This window comes from Stegodyphus dumicola, chromosome 5 (genome assembly GCF_044657685.1).
Source record: "Stegodyphus dumicola isolate Sdum_Otavi_A_Nest chromosome 5, ASM4465768v1".
NCBI lineage: Eukaryota > Metazoa > Arthropoda > Arachnida > Araneae > Eresidae > Stegodyphus > Stegodyphus dumicola.
In genome coordinates this window covers 34,150,638-34,171,320 of record NC_140772.1, presented here as the reverse complement: position 1 = coordinate 34,171,320, position 20,683 = coordinate 34,150,638, and the positions used below count along the sequence as shown (strand labels likewise).

The 20,683-nt window shown below is 30.6% G+C and overlaps 1 protein-coding gene across 6 annotated transcripts in view; it reads left to right on the top strand.

Moving 5' to 3' along the window:
* Positions 1–20,683, top strand: part of Grip84 (Gamma-tubulin ring protein 84) — a 116,021-nt gene that overhangs the window by 8,190 nt on the left and 87,148 nt on the right. For 2 of the 6 annotated variants that reach the window (XM_085816557.1, XM_085816555.1), the window contains exons 2-4: positions 8,857–9,026; positions 13,926–14,043; positions 14,135–14,222. In XM_085816557.1, the coding sequence (XP_085672683.1) occupies positions 14,027–14,043; positions 14,135–14,222 (105 nt within the window). In that variant the 5' untranslated portion in view covers positions 8,857–9,026; positions 13,926–14,026. The remainder of the gene's footprint in view (positions 1–8,856; positions 9,027–13,925; positions 14,044–14,134; positions 14,223–20,683) is intronic. The other 4 variants (XM_085816560.1, XM_085816554.1, XM_085816556.1 and 1 more) reach the window with 3 other exon arrangements.

Here is a 20,683-nt window from a genome sequence, read left to right as displayed (position 1 = left end):
TGGCATTGTATATAATGCTGGACGATTTTTGGCAAAGTATGAAATAAGAAAATCATTACTTATAATATCTAGCTATTCTATAGAATGACAAATGCTCTTTAGGCAAAGTATGAAGAAAAAAGGTTATGATATGGCTATTATGTAAAAGACGTTCATTCCTCTAAAATACAAATGTTATTTTGAAAAATTAATGAAAGAGTGCCATTAAAAAACTGTTCTTCGAAATATGTTGTAAAAAAAAAAAAAAAAAAGAGCGAGGTGATCTTGATACAACGTAATAAATTTGTATTTTCTATCTGGCTGAGACGGAGAATCGGTAAGATCTACCTGACAACAGAAATTAAATTCAGAAACAATCATAAGTTTCACATCGATGCCCTTTTTAATACTTTTTGTTTTTTGAACTGTTATTACAGTTCAATATCATTACATGTAACGGTTTTGTAATTGGTTGAAAGTTCTTTCGACATTCTGTCATGTTGTTCCCGTGCAGTATTCGAATGAGTTTTCATGAAATACAGAAGTTAACTCGGTGTCTGTGACGTGATACTGCATAGTACTGACGCTTTCTTTAACAGGATAAATGAATGTACTTTTGTTTTTCACAAACATCGCAACCTACCGATTTGGCGGCCAGTAGTCCCTTCTTAGTAGTCATTTTGGCCTTTTTACATCATTTATTTGGTTCTTCAAAACAAATCGGAAATGTATTTCATACTTTGCCAGTTTGTCATTTGGCATTCTATAGAATGCCTAGGAAATGTGTGAAATATGAATCGTTTGATACATTGCCGGCTAGTTTTATACATTATATACAATGCCTAGATTTCATACTTTGCTGGTAACATATACAAGTCCCCTGCAGGTCCATAAGTCGTCGAATGAAGCATACTCTTCCACCGAATCGTAAGGATCACAGTGCTGGTTACAGGTCCATGCGCTGAAATCATTCCAGTTACGATAGACATGTTCTACTATTGCTGAATGCACGTTACTCGCTTGTTGTAAATTAGTAGAACCATACAACAAAAATGCAATTGAATGGAATAAACAACTTCCATCAGGTAGCACTGTAATTTTTTTTGTGTTAAATGACTGAGCCACTGACCAATAATCCTATTGAACTCATAATCACTTAGTACAGAAAGATCAGCTTTCAACTGAAAACTAATTTGCCAACCAAACGCTTAAAATAAGATACTGCAGCTCGCGGGTTCCTCTGTATATTTATACTTCTGAGGAAACATAGAGCTTACGTGATTTAAGTTGGTACAGTGTCATTTATTGGTGATCGGTTGTAAACGATAATTATTAAATTGTCAACATTCCCGTGTATTACGTGAATTTAACATCAATAAAAACGTTGGGTACTTTCCCGTTTCGCCAATGCAAATCTCGCTAAGCAGACTTTATTGGCGACAGCATACAGTATGGACATAACAAATGTTAATTCTAAGAATTTTTTATTTTAAAGGCATAAACATTTTAATATCGTTTAAAATTTTGTAAAAAAACAAATAAATTTGTAAAGGAACATTGACTGATCTTTGGAATATGGTAACAGGTAGTTTGGCGACATTTTGAAGACGATAAAAGTTACTACCTAGGACTTTGATAATAATGTGAGAAGTACTCAGTTCCGATTACGCATTATTTTGTGTGAGGGAAATGAGAGATCATGAGGTATGTAATGTGACATTAATGGACGAATTACAGTTCTTTAATCGGAAAAGGGGGTAAATTTGGAAAAATATCTGTATTACTATATTATTTTGTATTAAGCTTCATTGTGTGTTGTGCGAAATAGTGTTGATTAATTTTCGGATTGCATGGCGCTATGTAAAGTGAATTCTAAATTTTTAATGCGTTTATCTGATAATAATAATAAGTTGAGATTGTGTGAAAGGAAGGATATTACAGATAAGTTTGAATGGCGGTGCAAGAAATCTGGTGAAAATGGACATTTTGTGAAACGGAGTGTAAGGAAGGGTACGTGGTTTCCTGAAAGTAGTTTGAGTATGGGTGAAATTTTATTAATTTCTTATTACTGGGTGAATAGACTGTCAGTTGACTACTGGATTTCGGATTTAGAAATTAGCAGTACTACTGCAGCCGATTGGAACTCTTTATGTAAGGAAGTATGCATGCCACATAATGAAGATCCTGAAGATTAGGTAAGTTAGTATTTTTAATCATTTGAGGATATTATTTTTATGCATTGTTCTAAATGTAAGGAGTAAATAAATTAATATGGTATTATTGGAAAATTGTTATTAGCAATGATTTAGTTTAAAGTAATTAGGATTGTAATGTAATTTTTATTAATTTAATGTATATGCTTATTTATATTTTAAGTAGTGTTTTTTAATTTAATTATATTTTAATTTAATGATCGTGATTTTGTGAGTTATATGTTTGTAGTATTTTGGAATACGTTTGAGTAGTATACGTTGAGTATTTTCATGCATTTTCGTGAAATTTTTCTAATTTATGAGAAAAAAGCAGTGTACATGGATATAGTGAAGAGTGTGCGCAATGCCATTTTTGTGCAATTCTGGGATTTTTTTTAAGTAAAAATAAGTCGACGTGTACATGGTTTAGTGATATTTTAATTAAATGGTAGTTATTTTGTGAATTTTATGTTTGTAGCAATTTGGTATACGTTTCAATTGAAGTAAACGTGCATGGAAATAATTTGGTTGATCTTTACAATATGGTAACTGTTAGTTTGGCGACATTTTGGAGGCGATAAAGGTTACTACCTGGGACTTTGGTAATAATGTGAGCAGTACTCAGTTCCGATTACGCATTATTTTGCGTGAGGGAAATGAGAGATCATGACATATGTCATATGATATTAATGGACGAATTACGGTTATTTAATCGGAAAAGGGGAGAAATCGGGGAAAAATCTGGAAATTTTGTATTTAGCTTTATTCTGTGTTGTGTGAAACAGTGTTGGTTAATTTTTGGATCCCATGGCCGTAACTAAAGTGAATTCGAAATGGGTATTTAGGCATTGTGATAAAGAGAAGTTTGCTTTTTATTTAGCGGAGGAAGTATGGAGGAGAAATTCGCAGAAAAAATCTTTCAATAATTTTATTGAATGAATTAGAAAAGTGTATCCGCCACATAATCAAGATTCTGAAGAAGATTAGGTAAGTTAGTATTTTTAATTATTTGAGGATATTATTTTTATGCATTGTTCTAAATGTAAGGTGGAAAGGAATTTGGTATTATTGGGAAAATTGTTATTAGCAATGATTTAGTTTAAAGTAATTAGGATTCTAAGGTAATTTTTATTAATTTAATGTATGTGCTCATTTATATTTTAAGTAGTGTTTTTGAATTTAATTATATTTTAATGAAATGATAGTTATTTTGTGAATTTTATGTTTGTAGGAATTTGGTATATGTTTTAGTTGAAGTAAACGTGCATGGAAATAATTTAAATATCTGACACTAAGTATTTGTAATGGTTGCGGTATGAATTCGTTGGTGACGTTTATAATATAATAGATGATTTAGAGGTAAAAGTTTTTGGATACTTTATTTATTTTATATGTGGAAATGTTCATATTTGTAAAGGGTAAATACTTTTTCGCGATCAGGTAATTTCATATATGTTCTTTTTACCGGGTTTAAAGATTGAGAAAATTGTCATGTATTTTCGTGAAATTTTTCTAATTTATGACAAAAAAGCAGTGTACATGGATATAGTGAAGAGTGTGCGCAATGCCATTTTTGTGCAATTCTGGGATGTTTTTTTAAGTAAAAATAAGTCGACGTGTACATGGTTTAGTGATATTTTAATTAAATGATAGTTATTTTGTGAATTTTATGTTTGTAGGAATTTGGTATACGTTTAAGTTGAAGTAAACGTGCATGGAAATAATTTAAATATTTGACACTAAGTATTTGTAACCATTTTTAATGTTTACAGTATGAATTCGTTGGTGACGTGTATAATGTAATAGATGATTTAGAGGTAAAAGTTTTTGGATATTTTATTTATTTTATATGTGGAAATGTTCATATTTGTAAAGGGTAAATACTTTTTCGCGATCAGGTAATTTCATATATGTTCTTTTTACCGGGTTTAAAGATTGAGAAAATTGTCATGTATTTTCGTGAAATTTTTCTAATTTATGAGAAAAAAGCAGTGTACATGGATATAGTGAAGAGTGTGCGCAATGCCATTTTTGTGCAATTCTGGGATTTCTTTTAAGTAAAAATAAGTCAGCGTGTACATGGTTTATGTGTATGTGTTATTTTGAAAAACGCGTAAGGAGTATGGTATTGTGCACTTTTTCCCAATTTTGCAGTGAATATTTGTCATGATTAAGCAGTTTTGTTTGATAAAATTTCTAGCATAAGTGTAATTCGGCTAGTAGATTGTTGGAAGAAGTGTTCAGTAGATAAAAAGAAAAGAAACATGTCTTTACTTCGTGAAGACAAAATGGCGGCGGGGAAAAAAAATAGAGGGTTGCTGTAGGAGAGTTGGTTGCCGAATTTTCGCCAAAAAATCGCCAAGTTACCATAATGTAAAGATCAACCAATAATTTAAATATTTGACACTAAGTATTTGTAACCATTTTTAATGTTTGTGGTAGAAATTCGTTGGTGACGTTTTTAATATAATAGATGGATAAAGTTAGATATTTTATTTATTTTATACGTGGAAATGTTCATCCTTGGAAAGGGTATATACTTTTTCGCGATCAGGTAATTTCATATATGTTCTTTTTACCGGATTTAAAGATTCACAAAATTTTCATGCATTTTCGTTAAATTTTTCTAATTTATGACAAAAAAGCAGTGTACATGGATATAGTGAAGAGTGTGCGCAATGCCATTTTTGTGCAATTCTGGGATGTTTTTTTAAGTAAAAATAAGTCAACGTGTACATGGTTTAGTGATATTTTAATTAAATGATAGTTATTTTGTGAATTTTATGTTTGTAGGAATTTGGTATAGGTTTCAATTGAAGTAAACGTGCATGGAAATAATTTAAATATTTGACACTAAGTATTTGTAACCATTTTTAATGTTTGCAGTAGGAATTCGTTGGTGACGTTTATAATATAATAGATAATTTAGAGATAAAAGTTTTTGGATATTTTATTTATTTTATACGTGGAAATGTTCATACTTGGAAAGGGTATATACTTTTTCGCGATCAGGTAATTTCATATATGTGCTGTTTACCGAGTTTAAAGATTCAGAAAATTTTCCTGCATTTTCGTGCACATTTTTGTAATTTATGAGAAAATAGCAGTGTAGATGGATAAAGTTAAGAGTGTGTGCAATGCCATTTTTGTGCATTTCTGGGATGTTTTTTTAAGTAAAAATAAGTCGACGTGTAAATGGTTTATGTGTATGTGCTATTCTGAAAACCGCACAAGGAGTTTGCGATTGTGCACTTTTTCCCAATTTTGCAATTAATATTTGTCATGATTGAGCAGTTTTGTTACATAAAATTTCTAGCATAAGTGTAATTCGGCTAGGAGATTGTTGGAAAAAGTGTTGAGTAAATAAAAAGAAAAGAAGGTACAACTCTAATATACGCTCTAATTTCACCAAATGTGGCGATATGTGTTCTGCGCTGGTTTTTGGTGCGATTGTGTGTTCTATGGCAACCCTGTTGACGTTGAAAAATCTTTCGCTGGAGCTCGTTGGTTCGCCTCTGTGTCTGAGAAGATGGGAGGGAAAGATAAAATGGTAGTTGTTGAATTGATGTTCGGCAAAAGGAAATATGATTGTGGCTATCCTGTTGAGGAGTAGTTGGTATTTGGAAGTGTGGAAAGAGGGTCAGGGATATTATTTTTAATAGCAGTGCATGATAGAAGTAGGGATTTGTGATTTTATTTATTTGTGAACCATAGTATAAATTTTCTGGATAGTGTGTCTGGCTGTCATGTAAATACGATAGTGATTATGTGGCGGCATGTTAAAGGCAGTATGAAATTTATATTTCTGCTATTCGAAAACGCATTAATTCATGGTAAGTGCATTTTATTTTATCCTTGTTCTTATTTTGTGGAATGCTATGTTCATTGGTTCTTTAGTATGAATTTCTATCGTTATTGTTGTTTTTTTAAATTGTTTGAAATTTATTTTAGTTTATTTTGTTGTTTAGTGTCTAGACTGTACAATTTCTAGATGTTTTTTAAAGTTGAAACAGAATGCTGTGTACATGGTATTATTTGAAATTTATTGTTGTTATGTTATTTTATTAAAGCGAGGAGTGCGTAGATCGTAGATTCCTTCCTTGCCTAAATTGTGCAATTCGTAGAATTTTTTTTAAGTTTAAACAGGATGCTGTGTACATGGTATTCTTTGAAATTTAATGTTGTTATGTTAATTTATTAAAGCGAGGTGTGCGTAGTTTGTAGATTCGTTCGTTGCCTACATTGTACAATTTGTAGATGTTTTTTTAAGTTTAAATATGTCGCTGTGTACATGGATTCTTGTCAAATATTTTTGGTTAGAAACTTTACGTTTTTGCTATCTAAATTTTTTGTTTTTGTTTCGGACTTTTAGCTAAATTGTGTGTTCAAAACGTAGTTTTTGCACGTGCAAAAACCGCGTTTTTGGAGACATTTTAGGCTGTAAGTTCAAAATGTAGACAAAAAATTTAGGTACAGTCAAAAGTCGTTAATTCGGAATGATCTATAATCCAGACCTCAAAACTAAAAACTTTCTGCGCATGCGCCGCGTTGACACATGCGCATAGGCGTTTACGCGTGCGCGTAAGACCTTTTACGACTGCGCATATGAGTGTGCGCAAGTGCAGAATACGTTTTCGCGTGCGCGTTTTATGTATAATGGACGTATAAGCTAAAATTATCTAATTATCTATTTCAGTTAATGTTAATGATTGCGATGTTCCTTAATTTTCGAATTGGATCCGGATTATTATTTTTTGCAGACTGTAAGAGCAATTTTATAAAAGTAAGCTTAAACTTTCGATTATATCAAATAGAATTTCCGATATATATTTGTTAATATGTAAAGGATCTAAAGCGAAAGTATGTTCTGAAATCCGAAATCTGTTTATCAATTTCATGCTGCTCGGCGGGGGGAACGCCGCGGCGAGCGCATAATGAATTGGAAGTTGATCTGTCAGCACTATCCTTATCTTCAGCGCAGATGTTTTTATTTTATTTGGCTTATAATTCCTTACCAAATGTAGTATTTCATCTCGATATGCTCCGTCTTTGATATGATTTAAAACAAGTTCCTCGTCATTATAATTCGCTTCCAATAGCGAAGAAAAGTGACAGAGGTTATTGAAAACGAAAAAATTTCGATTGACAAATTAGTCGGTGTTCTTGACACAGCAATTATAGGACTTGAACAGCGGAACTTTGTAACTGAACAAGAAATTATGTCTGTTTAATAGAATTAAAGAGAAAGTATTATCACATGAAACGAAGCAAAACTTAAACAACTTACATTGAAAGAAATGTTTAATAAAGTAAACAAATAAATATTAAGCTTTTTCTTTTTGCAAATTTTGATACCCTTTAGATCATAATTGTTCTTTATTTCATAAATTACGGTTTCATATTTTTAATTTTAGAATTTCTGCATGCCATCTAACGAGATTTAAACTGATGATCTATAATCCGGAAAAATCGATAATCCGGAATCGCCAAAGTCCCGACGAGTCCGGATTAACGACTTTTGACTGTAGTAATATGGCAGCGTGAAGTTTCTCGCCAAAAATATTTGGCGACTTGAGGGTGCATATCAGAGTAGTTCCGAAAAGAAACATGTCTTTACTTCGTGAAGACAAAATGGCGGTGAAAAAAAAAATAGGGGGTTGCTGTAGCAGAGTTGGTCGCCAAATTTTTGCCAAAAAATCGCCAAGTTACCATAATCCAAAGATCAACCGGAACATTAATTTAGAAATTTACTGTGCTTTCATGGTTCAATGTCCTGATTCGCCGGTTCATATCACGTGACCCCAAGTATTCTCATCTTGCGTAAACTACAGTACAAAAATCTAATTCTCTCATTAATTATCTACATTAATTTCCAGTTATTCTTAATTTGTAGTAAAAGTTTAAATGCAAGAATTATTTCAATTCGTACAAATGGCTTACTCAGAAATTATGTAAAACCGCAGTGCTTTAATTCACTAAAGCATTCTCATTAGAATTGATTAATTTAGCCCTTGACTGTGCCTTTTCTATATTTTTGCCTTCGGGTGAGCAGCGTGATTGCATCCTAATTGACTTAATTACCGCGAATGGCCTTGGAACATAAAATTGAACTATCTGGTAAAAATTCTATGTATTTGTATGACAGTATTGAAAGAAACAATCAATCTGATAAGAAATGGCCACGGCTTGTTTGGAAAATGAGGTTTTGAAAGGTTACCAGCGAGGATATTCCGTTTGGCATGAGTTGTACCATTATTGGCGACTTTATCGCCTGCGCCAACAAAATGGAAAAGTACTTTTTTTTTTTTTTTTTTTTTTTGTAAGTTTTAGATTTTTAAAGGAATGTATAAATGTAAATAATAAGTTTAAAGAGCTGTTTTTAATTATTAAGCAATATAAATGTTGAAGTCTTAATGTATAGATTCATGTTTCTTTTTTTTTATTATTATTATTATTTTCTGTTGTTTTATTTGCATCTGGCATCTGTTTTGTTACTTAAATTTGACTTACTGAGCTTTTATTGTCTGAAAGCTGTTTACATTCTTTTTGTGATATTGATGTAGTTAGTTTATCACTGTAGTTAGGTCCGAACCCATTACCAAAATGAAAAAAGAGCTGTTTCTGAACTCTATCTCTGCACATTCATTTCGTCTATTATAAACAGGTTTTTATTCTTCACTTTTAGCAAATTTGATTAGCATCTGAGCAGTGTGGAAACCAGCAATTGGAACAATGCCATCTATTGGTGACGTTGTCAAATGCTCATTATGAGTGCAGTATAAAGTCTGAGATCCAAACTTGTCGGGACTTCCGTAATTCCGGATTTGGGATTTTTCTGCAGCCAGTTTAAATCTAGTAAGATAGCATGTAGAAATTATGAAATTTAAAATATAAAATGGTGATTTGTGGAATAATGAAGCATTTATAATCTAAGGGGTATCAAACTTTACAAAAAAAAAATTTCCCACCAATTAAGCGAAATAGCCTCAATTTTAAATTGACTTGCCCCTGTAACCTTAATGTTTTCACAAAGCTTTGTCTCTTTCAAGCCTTTAATTTTACATTATTCAAAAGCTGCTACAGTTTCATGTATAATTTCATTAAAATTATTTACATATATTAAAAATTTGTAATGGTACTTTTTTTTTTTTTTTTTGTTTTGTTTTGTTTTGTTTTGTGTGTGTGTGTGTGTGTGTAGGTGTTATTGTTGATGTTGCTGCTATTTTTATGTTCTGTATTCTCTTTCTGTTCTGTGCTTTTCTGACCAGATTCTAGTCCCAATAACAGAAAGTACCAATTTATTTACCTGGTAACAAAGAAAGCCTTGCAGGCTATTGATATAAATTGCTAATAAATATATGTATATCTCATGAGAACATGGATATATTTGTTCCAGATGTATATATGTGTATATTTAAGAGCAGTTTGTATCTAGTTACATTAAAATATCATAACTAAATTTAAATTAAAATTTATACTGTTAATTTTGTGTAGACATCAATTTTCAATCTATTTATAAATTTGCCTTCAGGTAACACATTACCTCAAATCTAAGCTGCACTCTTCATTTAAATTTTTAAGATGCAAAAATTAGGATACTGTTTAAAATATAAAGTGAATATTTTAAAATCTTATTTCCCAAGTAGCTTATTGTATTTATATTAGTAATTTTATTTTTAAAAAATTAATTTTGTTCCTTTATTTTTCAGTTACCTGTTATAAAAGCTTTTCTTTTCTCCCAAATTTAAAATCCTATTGGACTTAAATTCGAAAGTTGTTAGTATTTTTTTTTTTTTTTTTTTTTTTTTTAATTAAAAGTCTGTTACAGCTTAAATTTGAAGGAAAGTAATTTTAATAATAATCTGCTAATCATCAGAAATAATGAAATTAAAGGTTAGCACAGTACAAAATCCAAGATCTGGAATCGTCGAAATTTCAGCAGTACCAGATTTTGGATATTTCCAGTTTTTAGATCATCAATCTGAAAATAGTAAAATGACATATAGAAATGCTATATTTAATGAAAAATATAAATAATATCCTTTATTAATATTTCTTTAAGAAAGAAGTATTCTGCAAAAAGAAAATTTTTTTTCTTAATCACCACTACTTGAAATTAAAATGTGATTCAAAATAAAAATGGCGATATTTTCTGGATTTTAAACTATACTACATCTGTTGATTGATGAAATCTAGTTATTAATTATACCAAGCATTTCTAAAAATATCCGCAGGCATCTCCTCTCAGGATCTTGCATTGCCACACGTATCAGATTTTATAATAAAATATTATTTGATTTCTTGAATGATCTTAATGCTGCATTGGTTTTTAAAAAGCTACTTCATCACTGCAATCATTTCATTTCACATAAAATACCTATATCCATTGGCTGATTGACAGATGTACAGTGTCATGGAAAGAGTAAAATTTATTGATTAAAGAGTCATATTTATTGATTAGATTAATAATTAGATTTATTGAATCTGGTGCAAAGACTGTGAAGTTGGACTTTGCCTTGAACCCTGTTTTGAACTCTATCATACTAAACTGCATTTATAAGGTATTTTCCCCTCAGTGCTTTATAATTTCTTAAATTGTATACATTTTACTTTTTTATAGTATGTAATAAATAGAAATTAACTGTAATTTGACTGAAATTTATTTTTAAAAAAAAGTTTTTTTTTTTTTTTTTTTTTTTTTTTTTTTTTTTTTTTTTTTTTTGTTTTGTTTTTGTGATAACATCTGAAATTGGTTTTTCTGGCAACTTAGTTTCTCATGATAAAAATCTATATAAAAAATATTTTCTAGAAAGAAAAAGTGCATTTTTCAATTCTCCAATATATATAGATTTAAAATTTGGAAGAAAAAAAAAAATACACAATTTTGGAAGCGATTTTGGTCCACAAATTGAGCGGTCAGAGGGTTAAGTGGGGTAGAAAAAATGCTAATCCCATCACACATGTCTGAAAGTGCAGTCCTGGCTAACATCAATCAATGTATTGTCATTAGCCAGGATGAGATTCCCTAACCAGGAAGTATTTGAAAATGACATGGGAATCTTAGTTAGCCAGAATCGCTTAGAGAATTTGCTTTTTCTTGAGACATTCTCCGTTTCTAGACATAAGAGGTTTTTTTTTATTAATATTATTATTAATGATTTGGATTTTAGACTTTGTACTGTAGTAAATTAATTACTTTACGAATAGATTATTTTTAAAAATCGCATCTTTTCTTCATGTTCTGTATTCTAAAGAATTTTATGAAAATATTATTATATAACAGTATGATAATTATAATTCCAGCAATATAGCTATAAGTTCATTTTTAGGTGATAAATGCATAACTTTTTGTTAAAAATTATTTATGCTGTATTTAATTGTTTTTGTAGCATCTCATTTGCAAAACTGAATGTTGTTATTATGTCGGTTATTGACTAATCAAATTTGGCTTCATGCTATGTGAAGTATTTGAAATTTATAGTGGTACTCGAAGGGAGCCAAATGTTATGACAATTCTTCTTGCTTGCTCAGAATGCCTTTTGATGCCAGTGAGGAGGCTGTTGATAGAATTTGAATATTATTTTGGTGCAGAAAATTGTATATGTAAATATTTTCATTTTAGAGTGTAGTTTAAGGATTGTGTATGTCATACATAACTTCATTAAGAATAAAAGGATTATAAAGACTCCATTTTTGAATGAGATTAGTAATTCATCATACTGTTCTGATATATTAGTGAATCAGTTTTCGATTAAATGTTATGCTTTGGAAAAATTTTTATGAAAAAATAGGATTGGTGACTAAAAACTCACCTTTCCATTGTTTTGAGTTAAAATTTATATTGCATAAATATCTCACCAGTTGATTAACAACTGCAAAAATCAGTAAATGTATTGTAAATCTAAGCAAAATAATTTGTATAAGCAAAAAAAATTTTGGTCTTATATTTGGGAAGTTATGAGAGTTTGCTGATAAAATATAAATATCTACTTTAATGACATATTAGCCACATATTAAATAAATTATATTTAAAAAATTTTTATGCACAAAAATTAAATGCACTTTTTACTGATAAAATATAAGTATTTTTTAATAATAAATTTTACTTATCATATTTCCTTGCATACTCCCCCCCTAGCTTTTAAGCACAAGGTTTTAAAAGTATTCACATTTTGTTTTTCCTTCCTTTGTTGTACATAATTTTCCATCTGAGGGGCTAGTTTGTTGGTAAACTATATTCCTTTGATTATTTTAATTTTTATTCAGTGTATTCAATTTGTATTTCCATTTTTTTATTAACAACCATGCATTTTGTTTTCTCTTGTGTCTATTATTTGAAATATATTTTGTGAAAATTCTTCATTAAAGTTACTAGATGAGATTTCACCTCATCACTTCACCTGTTATTTATGTTTCAGCTCATTGTAGTCTTATCTGCTGTTGATGGTTTCGATCTTTAAAAATCTAGGTCATTTGTTTGCCTCACCCCTTTGTTTCTCCAGTGTCTGTCTTGAGAACTGCAGTCAAGGCTTATTCATGTAGGGTGCCCCTGGGTGTCTTATCTCTGTTACCACCAGATACTGGCACAATATAAGATATTGTGTTATTAATGCTCTTATATATTCTTACTGGAATGTAGGTGTCTATGAAAGAAATAATATTGTGATAATTACCTGTAATTTATCCATGGCTCCTTTTCATTTGTTATGTTCTTACTCTAACTGTATTCTTCAGAAATTAAATTACTCATATAATTTTCCTCTTATCATTTTCAGATGATAAAATCAGTCAAAAAAGGTAAAAATGTGCAAGGAACTGCAGTATACCTAATTAAATCTTTTTTAGATGATCTAATATGCTGATATATTGCTCTTTTCCATTATGTATATAACCAGCTAAGTATAGCAAATTTCATATCTATGAAGTTATTTGTTAGATTTGAGATAATTTCAGAGAATAATTCTGTGTTAGTTTGCTTATTCCTCCCTCTTGTACATTTTCTGTCTGGATTTCTCAGCATATTATTTTGAAATTTCTCTTTTATAACAGCAAAAGATATGAATTTGTAATTGGTAGCAAAATTTAATGTATAAGTGAAAACATCGTTACTGAAAGCAATAAATGTAACTGGACGCTTATAGGAAAGAATGTGAAATTAAATTAACTTGGTTATTTAAAATAAATATAAATCCCTACAAAGCTTATTTTTCTTCCTTTTACCTTTTTGCTCCCAAAGTAGTCAAGAGATTAAAGTTTTTCCTTGCACCTGTTACCTTGGAGTCCTGAACTTCAATATTTTGTCAAGTGTGGTTTGCAATGAAGCCTAAAATAATTTCTATAAAATCTGCTTTTTATGGAAATATTTGGATTCTTACATATATTATTTTTTTATAATATAAAGGAAAAATCCTAATACTCACAATGAAATAAAAATTAAAAATAACTTAATGTACAGTATAATCAGAATGATTGTATTTTCATATTTAAATTATTCCTGTACAGTAATGAAGTAAAAACTTAAAAAATCATTTCTTTTTATATCAGCCTTATTTACATTATTATTTACTTATTTCTTATTTACATACAAAACCTGAAACTGCTTGAATTCTGAATACACATGGTTAACATGAGTTTCATATTTATAGAATAAGATAGTAAATAATATTCATAATAAAAAGCTGACACTGAAGAGATTCAATTGAATAAAGTTTTGAAGCATTTTGACATGTTTTATGCATGCTTTTTTTTTTCCAGCATATCAAATATGATACAGTGGACTGCCAGTGACACTTTGTTCCTGTATCTCATTTGATGTAGTGGACCCACAGAGGAAGCTGGGATGTATCATATTTGATATGCTGGGAGCAAAAAGGTTAAATTTCCATCTAAAGAGTTAATTCCACTTTTTTTTTTTTTCCAAGTTAATTGGTGACAAAATATTTATTTCCACTTTTTTTTATCAGATTTACAGAGAAAATGAGTGAAGGTGCCTCATGTGATGATTATAGTGAAATTTTGGAGAAAAGTCGTTCACAGTGTCCAGTCACAAAAGTATATATCAGTATTTACTTTCATTACTTTGTTTAAATCCAGATTTTTTTAAATGTGTGTGTATGTATATATATGTAATATATTCAAACTCAGAAGCAATGACCAGGAGCAGGAATTTGGATGGCATAGAAATGCTGATCCATATCGACTAGGAAATTGGAGGGGAATGCCGATTAAATCTTCAGTTTTATTTTCAGCAACATGTTGCAGTTACACACAAGTCTAAAGTGAGCTAGGCCAGAGCGTAGAAAGCAAGCGCGTAATGTTCAGGATGAAATCTTAAGTCAAACTGAGTGAGTTTTGGTTCTCAATACATTCTGATTGGACAGTTAATATTGCTCTAAAATTACTATTGGCTGGTTAAGTTTTAATTCCATTTACATCATCATAAGTACGTAAGAATCATATGGCATAGAATAGTCTTGAAATGACACTGTGCAGAGAGAGGTTACTATTTTTAGAATAGAGAATGGAAGTTTACATTGCTAATTTAATCTTTTACATATTCTTTATTTTTCTTACATATATAAACACACACACATATATATATATACACACACACACACACATATATATATATATACACACACACATATATATATATATACACACACATACACACACACATATATATATATATGTGTGTGTGTATGTGTAATGAAAATTTTGGTCTGATGTAGGTTGATGTTATAGTACGAAAAGATGGAGACACAATCATGGCCGATTGATATGGTTCATTATTTTTGACATGACTTTATTAAAGTAGACATATGTAGCTAAACTGGGCTGAGTGATTAAACAGGGAACTACCTGTTTTTTAATTACAAAACTTTTTGTGCTTTTAATGCAATGTAATTGAAGAGAAGAAGGGAGTAGTGTTGTGAGTATACAATAGAAACTCGATTATCCAAGGTAACTGAGCCATCACTACGTACTGTTAAAGAAAACTAGGTTAGTAGAGACTAAATTTTAAATCATACCAGTTTTTCTTTCAATGAAGTTTTCCGGAGTTTATTTAAAATTTTAAACATAAAGGCAAAAACTATTAACACCATTAGCAAGAACTGTTATTAACACTTTAATAAATTCTTTTATAAAATTTGTTTTCTTCAATTAAACAAGTAATCCATATAAGATTTCATGACATCAAAATTTATGCAAGTTAGAAAATTTCAACAGATTTCTTATATACATATTTATGAGATAATTTTTTGAAAAAAAATTTTGTGATATTTTTTCGTGATTACCTTATATTTCTATCAGCCATCATTCAGTTATGCAATGTTTTGAAAAAGATCCAAAGGATAGAAGAAGCACTGAGCCATTATTCTAAATACAGCACATGCTTTCCTAAAGGGTGCAGGATGGCTATATTTTTATTCTGCCTATTTTCATTTCTTTGTCATCTTCAGCAACATTCTCATCATTGCAGTTTTTATTGTTTTCTGGATTTATGATATGAATGATTTCTTCATCACTAAAAACATGAAAATCTAAACACAGTTTTCTAATATTATATACTCCAAAACTCTTCAGCAGTGCCTTTAAATCCTTTTATGCTTTGAATCATGTTTACAATATTATTATCAGTTGTCTGATTTTTAATGTTGTTTTCATGTTTAACACATGTAAACCGCATCTTTTATTATATTACTCAATAGAAAAATCGTTTAATTATCTATAACTGATACAAAAAGGCTGAAAGATCAATCACTGATAAGAAAATTCATGAATGTTATGGATTTTTATTGCACTTTTTCTAATAGTACTACATTTTAAATCTGATTTCTTTAATTTGTTTGCCACCTTGGTTAACTGAAACCTCAGTTGATAAATGCTCGGTTAAGTTACTGCAGCCTGCAAATAAGCAAGTTCAAAGTACCAATGAATGCTGGTAGTTTATCTCAATCATGTTTGATGTTTTGGATTTAAACAAGTTAGCTGCATAGGCATTTTTTTTTTTTTTTTTTTTTTTTTTTTTTTTTTTTTTTTATGTGTAATATGAATACAGACCAATTTTTTCTCAAAAATCTTCCATAAAAGTATTTTCTGTAAGACTTACACTTAAGTGCTTTACCATTATAACTGACAGTAAAATAAAACTATTGTGCATACAAAATACATTGCTGTTCAGTGAAATTGCAATACTAGTAAAAAGTAAAGGATTTTTGAAGAAGTGGCCTGTGAGAAGCTATATTTGGAGCACAGAGAATAAATTTTGTTATTGGAAATGTATTTCTCATTTGGGCCTGTCTACCCCTTGCCTCAGGCAACAAAAACAGCACTCCAGAATGAACTGATCTCAAGCCTGAAATTAGAAGCAAGCTCCATTTTACTTCCATGGGTATCTACATGCAATAGAACCACTGTAAAAACATCCTGTGATATTCATTGATAGATTTTAATTTTAGACATTGTTCACAGTAATATAATTACCATGTTTCCAACCATTTAGCTAGATGCTGAATTGAGCTATGGCTGTTACTCAGAATCAAAATATCTTCGCCAAGATTATTAAGTGATGCAATAATTTAAAGTTTTATCAGTCTGTATCAACTGATCTTCAAACCTAGCAGTAATTCGGAATTTTTAAATTAATTTTAATAACATTACTCTCCTTGATAAAAATTCTGCAACCCAGAATAGCGCTGTTGCCCTACTGTATTAACAAATTTTGTATAAATAACTTCTAGGAGCAATTGTCTGAGTTACCTTGAGTAATGAGGGCCTTTACTGATAAGTAGGCCGAGTTTAGAGTTGAAAGTACGTGGTCAAATAAGGATCAAGACAGCAAACTGGAAAAGCGTGTTCCATTTTATTTTGCTGCAAACCCTCATTCTCAGCATGATTAAGTGGGCTGTATCTCTTGGGGCAGCAGCTGTTGATCCAGTTTTGAATTAATTTAGAAATTCTGTGCTAATCTCCCACACTTTTAATCTTTATTAAGTAGTAGATGATGTAGAGATACTTACATCTGAGCTTAAGAGATTGAAAATCAGCCTTGTACAAGATGATGTTACTTGGGCTGCTACTGGGCTGTTTCAAAAATGATTTCATTAACTTATCTAAAGTGATTAGTTGTAGTTTTAACTAGTCAACTTCATTTGAAAGTGTATTGTCATTATATATTTTGACAAAATAACATTTCAAGGCTTACTTGTAAAATATTTTGTTTGATTCTGCGAGATTGTGTATGTGTGTGTCTTATCAGAATGGAAAATCAAAAGCAGCATTTTCTATTACTGAAAAGGTAAGAATGGGGGTGGGAGATATGACTTGCATAGAAAAGATATGTTGACAAAATGCCACTGCCAAAGCTGGATCACAAAATTCATTCTAGCACTTTTGATATTGAAATTGCACCACATTCTAAAATTTCATTTGTAACTTATGAAGACAAAATGAAAGTATTATGAAACAAACCACCAAATAATAACACAAGAAAGAGATTGCGTTTGTTGAATTCAACCATTTATAATCACATAAAACGATTTGGTTTGTTTCAGAGCTTGGTATGTGGGTTCCACTTTTTTTTTAAAAACAAAAATGCAGAGATTTTCCCCATTGTATTGATATCTGCAATTTGCTTCTCAAATGATCCATTTTTCAAGTTGAATTATTACATAATGTTGAATGCAAACAATCATTGAGAGAAGAGATGAGCAGCTCTTTGAAAGCCAATATTCATTTTTTAAAAATTGTGCTGCTGTCTATTTGATAGGATTTTAAGGGTTCCCTTTCACCCCCTTTCTTTTTAAGCTCCTACCAGACAGTTCCACAATTGAGTCAAAGGAGTACTGTCATCATCTGGACAAACTGAGTGATATCATCAAAGAAAATTTACTTCAAATAAGTCTTTCAAAAATGACTTGGATCGGTTTTTTATATGCAGAGATCAGAACTTTCATATGCGTGGAATCATGCTACTACCAAGAAGATGGCAAAAGATAGTAAAAGTGGTCAATATATAATTGAATAAAATAGTATTTATATATTATAAGAAATTTTTTCCCCCCTCTCTCTCTCTTTCTCTCCCGACAGGAAAAACAAACAATTACTTTCTAAACAACCCACTACTATGAAGGGCAGTAATAATTTACTTTCCAATCCCTGATCAAATTATCAGTTTGAGCATAGCTGAGAATATTCTAGTCCAGGATAAATCTGAAGTATATAGGATATCTCTCACAGTTAAGACTCTTTTCCAGAAGGAAGATATCCAGCTCCAAGTTTTATATATTTCTATTATTAGTAAAATTACTGATGATGGACTTTTTAAAGGATTAAAAGTTATCTTGTGGTTCTGGGAAAAATTCTGAAACATTAGTGAGAGAAATTAATATCCCTGTGAGCAGATAAAACACTTGAATATCTACTCCAAATAAGAGTATCATCTGCATACAATCCCATATAGCAGTTAGAATTAATTTCTGCCTCTGTGCCTACAACAAAGAGGGAAAACAGTATAGGAATAAGTTCTAAACCCTGAGGTATACCCTGGCTTAGTCTGTATCTTTTTGAAAGAAGGTCATTATATTTCACTGATATAATCTGTGCTTTATAAATTCAGAGATCCACAGCAAGGTCATTCCTTTAATATCAAAGTTCTGTATAACTCTGCTAGAAGCTTATTTTCCATACTTTATCAAATGCTTGAGAAAGGTCAAGAAATATGGCCACTGTGTGATTGGTAGATATCATATTCTGAACATCTGAGACATCTTGTCAGAAGAAGAATATCTGATCAATTGTGCAATGTCCTGCTCTAAAACCATTCCATTTTTGCAGAAGCCTGTTGTTTACATTAAGGTGATGTGAAATTCTTTACAAAATAAGTTTCACCATGAGTTTACATAAAATATTTTGTGATGCAGTAAGTCTAAAACTATGTATGTCTGTGGCCTGCATATCTTGTTTTCTGATTGGAATGATAAGAGCATCTTGCCAATCGAGTATGTAAAAAAATAAGTCACCTTGATCTGAGGCTAGATTTACCTCTTAGTTTCCAAAGCTTTGAATTGTTTGTTCAAAAGTCAAATTTTTCACATCATTCTACCCCTTTTTCGTAAAATTAGCATACATTTTTGCACTGAATGCAGTACTCATAGAAGAAGATGGAGAGGCTAACAGATTATCTTGAAAAGCATTTTTTTGCTTAAAGAGAGGGGGGAAAAATTCTGAATAATTGTTAAAATTGGGTTTGAGCTTTTTCCTGTTGCCTCTGGGAATGGCCATCCTTTAAAATACTGCTGTTTATTTTCAAGATCTTCAACTTGGAGATTGTGGTGCAAAAAACTATCCAATGAACTTTTGAATAAATCTTAATTTGCTTTATTGATATTCCAAAAGTCTTTGCTGGTGTTTAGTTTTTTATCAGAATGTTTCAGCTCAATTCATACAGGCAGGTGATCATTTCCAGTAGACTCTAGTAACTTCATAGAAATAAATACAAGTTGGCACATGTAATATCTAAAACTTTTTGGCTGTTATAGCTATAAGAGCTGTTTGTTGGAAACCTATCATTCAGAAAACAGGAAGCATCGCATCTATAAAATTTGAAAGGATGCACCTCTCTTGTTTGATGTAGAACATTCCTAGAGAAATGCTTTGAATTTAAATCATCCGTTAGAAAAGCTGACTCGTTGCCATAGCTATCAGTAAATCAGTGCATAATAGGTGACACCCAAAAGACTGAATGTTTAAAAATTTCCCTCTCCCCCCCCCCCCATTAAATCTTTGTAGCTTGAATTTCAAATTCGTTATTTTCGAGAGTATTCACTATCTTGTTATTATAGTTTACATTTATCAGTAAAAACATAACCTCCACCCCCATTTGAACATCTGTCTGGGAAGAATGCCATAATCTTTAAGATTAATTTGATGTAGTCACCTGAATAACAATAACTTGGACATTGTGTTTATTTGGAAAATCAAATAACTTTTCTAGTTAAATTTGTGGGAAACTCATGCACAGATTATTTATCTTACATTGCAGTATTCTTAAAATGTTTGTATTAAAAATGGAATGTCCTGTAGATTCTAATTGATTTTAAAAACAGGGGCCTCTATTAACACTCCAAACATATCCCTCTTTATTCTGAATGATGAACAAGGTAGCATTTAAAATCTCAGGTAACTAAGTCATGGTGAAAAATATTAAATACAAATTCAGCAAGTCCAAAAACCTTGAGCCTTTAGGAAATGAAGGCTGAGTTTATCAGTATAATCAGGGTTTAATTTATCAGCTCCCACTTCCATTAGTGTGCCCTCATAAATAAGTATTTTCCCAATTCTCAGATCTTGTGACTTTCTGCGATGTATAATTATGAAAATACTCTAGGGGCATATCTAAAGTCTAAATACATTGTAATAATGAAACTGAAAAAATGTCTGCAAAACAAATATAATAGACTTATAATTGTTCAAACGACAGAAAATAGCTGCAATATACCTGATTTTAA